Source organism: Haemaphysalis longicornis, unplaced genomic scaffold (assembly GCF_048455015.1).
Source record: "Haemaphysalis longicornis isolate Haplotype H1 unplaced genomic scaffold, Haemaphysalis longicornis Haplotype H1 scaffold_1, whole genome shotgun sequence".
Classification (NCBI taxonomy): Eukaryota; Metazoa; Arthropoda; class Arachnida; order Ixodida; family Ixodidae; genus Haemaphysalis; species Haemaphysalis longicornis.
The window spans coordinates 457,692,553-457,703,924 of NW_027526203.1; the positions used below are offsets into that span (position 1 = coordinate 457,692,553).

General features: G+C 54.2%; 1 protein-coding gene across 1 annotated transcript; it reads right to left on the minus strand.

The window, feature by feature from the left end:
- Window positions 1-1,385: 1,385 nt before the first annotated feature.
- On the minus strand, window positions 1,386-10,552 carry LOC144162537 (uncharacterized). The gene is made up of 2 exons (XM_077693116.1): window positions 8,009-10,552; window positions 1,386-1,448 (listed from the first exon to the last, which is right to left on the minus strand). Exons 1-2 carry the CDS (start codon window positions 9,554-9,556, stop codon window positions 1,386-1,388), a joined length of 1,611 nt encoding a protein of 536 aa, XP_077549242.1. The 5' UTR covers window positions 9,557-10,552.
- Between the last annotated feature and the right edge of the window lie 820 nt (window positions 10,553-11,372).

The window sequence follows — 11,372 nt, forward strand, 5'->3', positions numbered from 1 at the left end:
GTAGTAGCGGCGCACGCTGAGATCGAGAGAGGGGAGAGAGGAGGTCTTCGCAGCGGCTTCCGCGTCCTTCGGACAAGTTGAAGCCTGCCTCGTCTGTCAACGCCGGTTTGAATCACGCCGATAGCGAGGCGCCAGCGATCCAGGCGTGTAGCAGCTTGTTTGAATCCGTCGGCTGCAAGCGTGAGTCACCGACAAGGAGGCCTGTTCGAAGGGCGCACGCAGTGGAGGCTTCGCCACACAGCCGAGGAGTGTTGCAAAAAGCACTGCGGCGGGCTGATCATCTTCTGCCTCAAACGTGAAGGTGCTGTGTACCTTCCCTGCCTCTTCGCCAATACCCACTAGCAACGTGGCTGCTTGCACGTCTTTGGCTTGCTTCGTCAACTGGGTAGCAGCGGAAAATAGCGTGAAATCATTCTTCCAAGTTTTCCGTCCATGCCAGGCGTTGCCCGATGTATCCAGGAGCTTTGGTAAAACGCTATCAAATGCACATGTATCTATGTGAAAGTAGAAAATGGCGGTAGATAGGTAACTCTTTTGTGTTTTAATGCATCATCTATCTCTGGAAGCTGACATGCGGTTTCAGACAAACTTTACAATTCGATCCTCGATGTGCAGCGAGGTGAAACTTACTGGGCGGATATTGAGAAAGATGTTTGCCCGTAATTACATATCAAAAATAGTTGGTGATTGATCTCCGCCCATGCGTGATTTGTTCTCTTCAAAAAAAAAGCGATATGATAGCCGATGCGCCGGGTAACCATAGCTATTTTTCGCTAACGTACGAGCAAGTAGATTTGTAAATCTGGACCCGCTTTTTTACTCTCAACGCCAAGGATTGCTACTCCGGCAGTTATTCTGATGTAAAAAAAAAAAAAAAAACTGCTGGACGGTCTATTTCTCGATCGATAGCAACGCGATGTCGGAATTTCGCTTAACTCCATTAGCCTGTGCAAATGTTAATGAACGTTCTTCTGTGTAAATAACAATGCGAACCGCGACGCGACCGCGCGCAGTTGGAGGTTTTTGTAAGCGGCCGCCGGTACTGGCGACCCGCTTCCGTTCCACCACATACGTCACGTCCTGGCCGCGGTAATGCGGCCTTTGTTATGCATTTTCTGTTTCGAAAACACAATCTTCACGAGCCGTTTTGGTCGCGCGCGTTCCTGTTGGAAACGTAGGTTTTTTTTTTTTTTTTTTTTTTGCATTTTGCTCTCTTTTTATGTGTACTATTGGATGACGTTATTTTTACGTTGTCGAGAATTTAAGTGCAGTCGGCCATTAAACAGCTCTGCTGTTAAAAAAAAACCGCCTCAAATGTTCATACTGTCTGATATGACACAAGTGGAGATAAAAAAAAAGTTCTAAAAATTTCAGACTGCCCTTAGTCACTGTACCGGGAAGCGGAGTGCGGGGTGACGGCCTGAGGCGTCCAGGTAGGAGCCCAGGGCCTTGTGGACCCGTAAAAATGGAATTCTTAAACGGAAACAGGCAGGCAATTCATCAGCACAAGAACTGGCCGCGAATCTGCTCGCTGTCTGCAAATGTCGCAAGACGGCAGTCCTTGCCACGCAACTGCCTCTTCTCTCCCTCCTCCCACCGCTCATGCTGTTCCCCTCCTGTCTCGGTCCTCCCGTGAAAAACGCAATGGATGTTTGCTGAATGCAAGCCAATTTTCCAGCCTTTACACTGCCGACGCATTACATCTTGGGACCGTTTGTCACTGTTTGGCTTGGCACGCGAGCCACGATCTCCAAGCTTGAGCTAGAGCCTTTTGTAGCGTGAGCTACACTGGCCGAGGTTGAGCGGTTTCGCGTGGCTCCTGGACAGCCGTGCTGCGCATGCGCGAAAAGCAGTGACGTCACACGGCGCACAGAACGTTGCTCGCTGCCCGGCGTCTCTCACAAACCCCACGCGCCCAGCGTCTTCGCCGACCTCCGTTCCGCACGTGGTGGCCCGGTCCACTTGATGATCATGCGAGGGGTGGCCGGGTGTGGAACTGATGGCTCGTGCGTCGCAGCAACACCGGCGTGCGCCTGTGGAACCAGCTTAGCTCTGGGGCGATTGGTGACGCTGCGCCGGAGTCGCTTGATAAATATACATGTCACAGAATGCGTATACCGTGTGTGTTATTGAAGCAGCAGTAAGCATGACGATCAAGCTAATTCTAGACAACCAGGAAAGCTAAGAATAACCAGCTGAACCTTAGCTCACGCTACGTATATTCTGGCATAGCCGAGCTAAACCACTGCTAGTTTTTTTTTTTTTTGGCATTTGTGGTTAAAATGTTTGAACGCATTTTTTTGATCGCAATAATTACACCGACGTCTATTGTTTGTTAAAAGAAACATTTCGTTTTGGTTCAGATGTCCCTAATGCTTTATTTTTGCTAAAATATGTATGCAGTATGGTACCAGGTTCGGTAACAAGAAAACGTTTGTTTATATGAACTTTTCTCGTCGAAGAATTCTTTTAGCGTTTGGCCGAACGGCTGAATCGCGGGACAGACAGAGTTGTCCTGCAGTTGTAGAGAGTGCACATGATGTACATCAAGCTACTTGGCGGTGACCCGTATAGTTCATCTCTACAGCTGATACTGATTTTAGGTTGTCATAAATAAATTCTCTTTATTACAGACAGCCCAAAATTGTCGCGCTGAAATAGCCCAAGAAAGACTATCGGCTTTACAATCAGCTGCAACGACACGTGTCGCCACTGTTCCGCCCGCTGCGAAAATTGCCCAACCGTCTCCATCGCCACCGCCGCCGGCACATCGATAAGAGAAAAACACCAAGCGAAAGCCGGCGAGAACGCAAGAAGCCAAAGAGGAAGAGGTTCCGCCGTGACTAAGAGACAGGACTGCGCCGCCAGCCACGCGTCGTTTTGCATATCTACGCAAAAAGTGCGGGCAAAACCACGGGTGTCTGGCTGAAACCGCTCATTTTCGTCCGCATGTGTGTGCGTGGGGGGGATGGGGGGGGGGGGGGGGGAGAAGGGCAGGGGGCATCTTTCGCAGTCGAGGGCTGCAGTGCACCTAGTTGCTGCAGCTGTTTGGCTGCCGTTGCTGCACTAATGATCTGTCGTGCTTGTTGCTCACAACGAAAAAGTTCCCCGATGCGTTTTTCGGAGGCGTGATAGCTTGCACGGACGTCACTTTAGCTGCCGTGTTGGCTGGCTGCTTGCACGGTGGAAATCTGCAGCTCTAACCTCGAGCAGCGCTCAGGAAGCTGAACGATCGATCAAAAAGCGTGGTGGTGTCGTCATGCGCAAGCATCATATTTTACGAGACGTTTCAAGACCCGAGCTTGAGCGAAAAACCCGGCTTCTGGCATTGGCGTTCGCACTACAAAAACGGCCCCTGCACGAGGCTTTCCTCAGTAGCGGATGGCGAGGGGTGGTCGGCCCCTCCGGCATACCGCAGATGAAGGTACGGGAAGAACAAGCAGCGGAATTCGCCGGCGCCGTCAACTGTCTCATTACACGGCGGCATAAGCTAACAGCGGCGCAACACGTAGGAGACACATCGAAGCCATTCGAAAGCAAAGCGCCCCTCCAGCGACAAGATGGCAGAGCTCTTCGACAATGCGAGGCGAAAAAAGGCGTCGAAGGCGTTCAGCTGGCATTATGCTTTCAGACCCAGAACCAACAGACGTGCTTAGGTGTACTCTAATGTTTTATTTCCATTGGAGCGGGAAATTTCCCCGCCGCGGCTGCGCAGCGGCGCTCACTGCACGAGAACATAGCCCTAGTGTATGTGAACAGGTGTTTCAAAAGTGGAGGCTAATAAAACCAGATGGGCGCACCCACGCCATCAAAATTATCCCCGAAATGCGCACAACGGAACGGAACGGACAATTTCGGTGGCACAAACCATGACGCGAATCACGCGAAATTTGACGCGAATCACGTGATTTAATCGCGACCTTTTACATGAGTGGTCCCACTCACAAACAACTACACGGCGCGCTTCTACAAAAACTGCTGAACACGAGAAAGAGCGGCTTTAGCGCGCGTTGTGCATGCATTGTTAGCCGCCTCCTCCGCCTCTCCCCTGTCACATTTGAACGGAGCAAGCGCAACGGAACCCCCACGCTTTCCCAAGCAACGTATTTGTAAGACAAAATAACGGCCGCAGTGGAAATGTGATCAGAGCACCGGAAGTCACGTTGCCCCCCCTGCCGTCACCCCTCTTTTTTTTTTTCACCGTGCAACACCGCAGCAGGCGACCGCCGAGAAACGGTAACACCGTGTAACCATGCAAAAACGAAGAGAGCCGCCGTTTTCCTTGTCTGATTTTACGACCCTTGGGAGTTAAGCGGCGCAGTGGCACCACTAAACTTATGCGACTCTACGCGCGCATCCCGACAGTAAAGATGGTTGTGGTTCGTTTCCCCGAAGTCCGGTGTCGATCAGGAACCCAGTCGCCCGGGCTCCGGTTGATTTAGCAGGCGGCTGGCAGGGCGATGGTGTTGAAGTTCTTGGAGGCGGCGGTCGAATTGACGAACTCGAGGCGTTGGGGTTGATTAAGTGAAACGAAGAGTTTATATACAGCTATTTACAGTAGGAAAACTGGGTACATGAGTAGTAAAAGGAAAACTTCAAACTTCAGCTAGACGCTAGCTCCAAGTGCGCACAAATCACTTGAGCCTCTCAACTTCGTCTAACCCTCCTACCCTTGGAGCGTACACAAACCACTCGAGAAACGACGGCCGAGACCCTGTCCCGCCGCAGGATCCGTATAGTTGCCCGGTACGGCGCTGTACTCTAAACTTCCGACGGGATCCTAACCTCTAGCTATAGAGAGCTCACAAATCCCAACCTAGCTTCAACGGTCGAGACTCCTTGTCCCGCCGGGAACTGCCCAGCTCGGCGCTCAGACCAGAACCCTTTCTAACGGCCGAGTTCGGCCTTATAACACCTCGAGCTCACGCTCTCTCGGGAACGCCCCTGTAGCATTCGTACACGCGGAAGGGAGTGCCCGAATTCACGTAGACAGCTGTCACTCAGTGTGCTATGGAATATTCAATGAGGCGCCGCCATCTTTGGGTCAACGGCACACTCGCGGACGAGCAAGTGCGCGAGACCCCGCGGGGTGAGGGCGAAAGGCGGCGACAGTGCATTGTGCCGACCGGGGCGCGTTAACAATGGTGTCTCGCGCGGCGCGCACTTCGACGCCGGTAATTCTCCGCGCGTCACGTCGACGATTCTCGGAACCCGGCGGCGCCGTCTGCGTTCTCAATGGGGGATTATCCCCCGTGGTATTCGGTGGGCCAGACAATCCGTCTCCCGTGCGCGCCGTGACGAATTGGCGACGGCTGCGGCGTAGAGTCCACAGTGTTGAGCCCCCAGACAGGGTGGCGGGTTCTCACGCGCAGCCCGGGCGCCTGGCCGCTGATCTCATAAGTGGACCTTACACCGACTCTAGTTCGTGATTAAATTTGTTTGCACTGCTCACGAGTGCATGCACTCGCGAGTACTGTATTCGCGACTACAGTACTCATGAGTGCATTACTCGCGACTACATTACTCGTCAGTACATTACTCATGAGCACAGTACTCGTGAGTACTCATACTCATGAGTACCCACCGCGGTGGCTCAGTGGCTAAGGCGTTGCGCTGTGTTGCGACCGGGCGGGGGCACCCGATCCGATCTCCGTGGCCTCCGACATACGAGTGGTAGCGTGTATGATGCGAGCGGCCAGCCGCTGTTGCAGCCGTGAAGAAGTCCAGAAGCCGTAGGCTAACGTAACTGTTTACTTCATAGCGAGAGGTGAGCCGAAGCCAAAGAACAATGCCCCGACGGGCGAGGTTACAATACAGGACTCGAGCAGAGCGACAACATCGATTCGCTGCTCTAACAGGAATGGTTAACAACGCTTGGGAGCTCTATTTATACCCGAAAGCGGTAACGGTCAAAACGCCAACACGCTGGAACACGCACAACACTCTTTCCAGAGTTCGTAAGCCGTTCATAGCCTCGGGCACGTTGAGTCCGAGAGAGGGGAGAGAGGAGGACTCCGTTGCGATCACCGGGGCCTCTGTCCTTGAAGAGCGTGGAGACGAGCCACGCAGGCAGCCGCCGAAGTTCAGCCGCCGCAGGCAGCCGCCGAATGCGCAGAGAGCGAAGCGTCTGACGAGGCTTTGTCGCAACTTGTTGCCGACATGATTGCGCCTGTTTTCGAAGGAGCACGAGTGGCTTCGCCGCACAGCCGAGGAGTGATGCGGGGAAGTACTGCGGCGCTGGCCCATTCGTAACAGCTTCTCCGCCGGGGGTCCGAGATCCCGATGGATAAGGGTCTGCAACCGTTGTCCGGAGGGATGCTGTCGAAGTGAAGTGTTCGGCAGACGCTCGACTCCAGGCCTTGGCTGTACGACACCGTGCTGGAGCTTCACTGGGCGGGTCACTGGACGAGTAGTGGCTCCCCAAGAACGTCTCTGGCTTGCTCAGGCAAGCAACAGAACAACACAGGAAGACACAACCGCATCGCCGGCAAGTGCGAAGACAAATCCACACTGAAGATCTACCAGGCTGTTAGTTGCGATAAAATACGCTAATAACTAACTACTCTAGTTATATTTTTGCCCAGCAGTACTTTAGACAAGTGACAAACCTGAAAGGTGACATTTCGCTTGATTGGAAATGTCCCACATAAAAAAATTGCAATCGTAAAGGGCGAAACCTGTTCCAGGAAAAACAATGAAATTGAGAAAGTCAGGCGTCTACAAGCCACTTCTCGCGCTGAGAGCTGCGATTCGAGCTCTCATCATTGCTCCGAGCTTTCCCTTTTTTTGTACCGTACTTTAGGTGCACCCGTTCTCTGAACGCTGCTGCGACCGCGTGAGAGGACACCGGCCGTTCGCTTCGACGACAGTCGAGCGCGCGGAGAAGCGAGAAGGATTTTCCATCGTTCAAACGAGAGGCGCGCACTCCTTCTTGGAGGCGGCGTCCCCCTGGCGCGATGCGAGCTCACGGCTTTGCCCCTTCGCGTGCCTGCACTGAAACACGCGCCGCAAGCACGCGCGGAAGTTTTCCCTCTATCCTTGTTGCTCGCCTTTTCGCGAACGCGTTCGGCAAGCGAACATCGGAACGTGTTCACGTTCTCTCCTCTAGGCTGATCGGTTCCCGACTTCGGCTCAGCCGCAGTCGACACCGCAACCTCAACTAGCTCCGCCGATGTTGGCCTATCATCGGGAGCATCAGCCTGGAGTGAAAAGGGCACGACGTGCTCATTAGGCACCTGGTAGCTTTGAGCAGTCACTACCTCGTTGTCCCTAGCGCTTTCGGCGACAGCCTCAGCAAGCGAACACCAAAGGGTGTTTTCGTTCTGTTTTGCGGCTGTCAAGGCTACGCTAGATCCAAGCTGCCCTGTCTCAACAGACGGCTCAGCCGCCCGCGACACCTGAATCTCTACGAGCTCGGCTGGCTGTTGCTCGAGGTCAGCTACCTGAGCTGTTGGCAGGACGGAATCGGCTTGCTTAGTGGCGAGATCGTCATGACTCCCAGCTGAGCTGTGCAAACCGCTCGCTGCTTCGACTGCAGGCTTTGGTTTACGCACTCCAGCGAAACCTCGCTATCTCGCGAAATGTTAAAGTCGGTAGCCATTCCCAAGGCCTCCCGCGAATTTGAACCGTCCGAACACTCCGCCGAGATCTCCAAAACAAAGGCCGACACATTATCGCACTCAGTGGACACACACTGCCCTCTGCCGACAGTCTGAGCTAATGTGCCGTCGTTATCTCTCTCCGCAACCTTGACGCGCTGCTCGGCCGCAACCGTCGCCTCCGACTCGCGCTCCCGAGAGTCTGCCACTGGCAGCGCTGGCACGGTGCTTTCCTCCACAACGAGGTCTTTTTCGAGCAACAGTTCTAACTCAGGCTTCACTTCTTCCTGCTCGAGTTGAATTTTGTGCTCTAGGTTCTTGTTCTCCCGTTGGAGTCTCTCTCCCTCGAACTCCTTTCTTCGCGAATCGTTCCTGCTTTCAACCGCCGCCTTCGCTCCGAGTTCGCGAGCCTTCGCTCCGAGTTCGCGAGCCTTCGAGCGCGTCAGCGCGAACACTATCCCTTCCCCGAAAACGAGTCCCCTTTCGCGCAGTAGCTGATCGGACCTGTTCGAGAAAAGATACGGATACTGCACCGGAAGGCTGGGAAAGACAGCGGCCTCGGTTTCGAGCTCTCCGAAGGGACCATCGATGGTTATCCTGGCGATCGGAAGACACACGCTTTGCGCTTCTACGGCCTGCTTTATCCACGCGCGATCGCCCGTGAATTGGTGCGGTTCGACGTAGGACGGGTGGACCACGTCCATTGTTGCCGCGGAATCGCGAAGCACTCGGCACGGTTTGCCGTTAACTGCAAGCTCGCGTACGTAGGGCTCTAAAAGTTGTCTGCTCTCCTCATCCTGGTGTACTATGTGAAAGACAAGCTTGCCCTTTTTGCAACTAACTGCGAAATGCCCTGTCTCGCCACAATTGTAGCACGCGGACTGCTTGCGCGCTTCGAAAGCCTTTTTTCGGCGCTGTGCCTCTGCGTTTGCGCTCTTTTCGTTTTCCGAGCCCGTTTCATTATTCGCGGATTCGGTCACTTTTGCTCCGCTCTTTTCGTAGGGAGCTCTGCCTTCCGGCCCTAACTTATCAGGCCTCGGCCTGAACTCTTTTTGGCCGTCTTTCGGCCCCTGCGCACCTCGACGTGCGATGAACTCGTCGGCTAGTTGAGCTGCCTTATCCACAGTATTTACCCCTGGCCTATCTTGCACCCAGAGTCTCAGGTTTTCAGGTAGGCGGCGGTAAAACTGCTCAAGACCGAAGCACTCAACAACCTTGTCGTGCTCTCCGAAGGCCTTTGCCTCTTTGAGCCACTCTTCCATGTTTGCCCTCAGCTTGTAGGCGAACTCAGAGTACGACTCGCCCCTGGCTTTCTCGGCTTCACGGAACTTCTGGCGAAACGCCTCTGCTGACAGCCTGTACTTACGCAGGAGGCTAGACTTGACTTTCTCATAGTCCTCCGCCTCCTCCTTTGGCAAGCGGGCCATCACGTCGGATGCCTCACCTGGCAAAAGCGTAAGCAGCTTTTGCGGCCATGAGTCTCGGCTAAACTGGGCCCTCTCACACGTACGCTCGAAGTTGACCAAAAAAAGACCGATGTCTTCTCCTACCTTGTAGGGTCGCATTAGGTCACACATTCGCAACGTAGGTCGCTCAGTCGCCGCAGACTGTACGCTTGGCGCGCTGCTGTCACTCTCACGCCTAGATCGAGATGCCTCGATGTCAAGACGTTTCATTTCCAGCTCATGCTGTCGTTCCCGTTCTCGTTCCTTCTCCTCGCGTTCCTCTTTCCGCTTTCTTTCCTCGCGTTCCTCACGCTGGCGCTCAGCCTCCGCCTGACGTTTAGCGGTCTCCCTGTCATTGATCAGCTCAATGCAATCAGACAGCTCGTCATCGTCAGCGCCAACAGCGAGTATAGCCTGTATCAGCTCTGGCTTTCTCAGTGCGTCCGTAACATCCAAGCGCAACTCTTTTGCAAGCTCCAACAACTGCGGTTTTTTCAACGCCTTCAAATTCATGGCCGGTCTAGAGTACTGCTTTCCCACTGCTCCAAAAATGTTTTGCGCGATTAACCCACGCGGCAAAAACACACGCCCTACCAGCTATCCTCAGAAGCCTGGTAAAACTCAGTGAAGAAAAGTCCCGCACTCACCCTTGACCGCCGTGAATTCTGCGAAGTCCGAAGCCGCCTTGACGTCCGTGGTGTTGGGTCTCGCACCGCTGGCTTCAGGTGTTACGAAGTTGCCATCCAACCGCTGCCAACCAGTTGTTGCGACCGGGCGGGGGCACCCGATCCGATCTCCGTGGCCTCCGACATACGAGTGGTAGCGTGTATGATGCGAGCGGCCAGCCGCTGTTGCAGCCGTGAAGAAGTCCAGAAGCCGTAGGCTAACGTAACTGTTTACTTCATAGCGAGAGGTGAGCCGAAGCCAAAGAACAATGCCCCGACGGGCGAGGTTACAATACAGGACTCGAGCAGAGCGACAACATCGATTCGCTGCTCTAACAGGAATGGTTAACAACGCTTGGGAGCTCTATTTATACCCGAAAGCGGTAACGGTCAAAACGCCAACACGCTGGAACACGCACAACACTCTTTCCAGAGTTCGTAAGCCGTTCATAGCCTCGGGCACGTTGAGTCCGAGAGAGGGGAGAGAGGAGGACTCCGTTGCGATCACCGGGGCCTCTGTCCTTGAAGAGCGTGGAGACGAGCCACGCAGGCAGCCGCCGAAGTTCAGCCGCCGCAGGCAGCCGCCGAATGCGCAGAGAGCGAAGCGTCTGACGAGGCTTTGTCGCAACTTGTTGCCGACATGATTGCGCCTGTTTTCGAAGGAGCACGAGTGGCTTCGCCGCACAGCCGAGGAGTGATGCGGGGAAGTACTGCGGCGCTGGCCCATTCGTAACAGCTGCTGAACACAAGGACCCGGGTTCGATTCCCGGCCGCTGCGGCCGCTGTTCTGATGGAGGCGAATAGCAAAACCTCCCATGTGTACGAGATTTCGGCGCACGTTAAAGGAGCCATGAAGAGAAAACACAAGTTTGGTTCATTCGAAAGATTGCCTCGTTAGAACCATACTGACACCACTTTTGACACAAACTTCGCTCAAATAAGCTACATAATTAGGAAAAAAGGGAATGACCATGCGACCCACCAGCTCATTTCCTGCAACAGAACCTATGATGTCACACGAGAATGTTCTGCGATTGGCGGAGGCCAGCAAAAGCAAACGTAGGCAGGGCTTACCAGTTTGCACAGTGAGCTATGTGCCCGTTAAACATACTGCACATTCCTTTTATGACACTAAGAACGGTGGAGTAAACGGTTGAAGTTCCGAATAAACACGCAAGCTTGTATGCCAATGCGTACGAAACTACCGCCAGCCGAACTCGACATCTCGCCGTCGTCACCGTCGCGCAGACGAATTTTTGGGGTTCGAGGCTCTTCGGGGCCAACGAACAGTCCCAGCACGCACAGCCGCGACCTTGCTTGGTATCGTAATCCCTTCACAGGAGGCTGGCCGTCATATCGCCAACCAGCAAAGGTAAAAATAGAAACGAGGGGAGTAAGGAACAGCAAGCAGCGACGAGATAGTGACAGTCGTCGCAGAAGTTTCGGAATGGTGTTGGCTTGCTGCTGTTGTTAGGAGCTCGTTCCCAGTTTACAACAGCACACCGCCTCCTGAGCGCAAACCCCCCAAACCGGAAGGTCATGATAGTATGGGCCCCGGCACACTCCTCTCTCGCGGGCAACGATTTCGCCCACGAGACGGCCTGCGCACTCGCCAACCAGGCCACGGAAGGAGATCCTGACCCCACCCCCGTTGTTTCCTACCG

Coding starts and splice junctions, on each gene's coding strand:
- LOC144162537 (XM_077693116.1), bottom strand. CDS start 9,556: ATGAATTTGAAGGCGTTGAAAAAACCGCAGTTGTTGGAGCTTGCAAAA. Junction 1,449..8,008: donor CTCGCGAACTCGGAGCGAAG/GCTCGCGAACTC, acceptor CGGGTCCACAAG/GCCCTGGGCTCCTACCTGGA.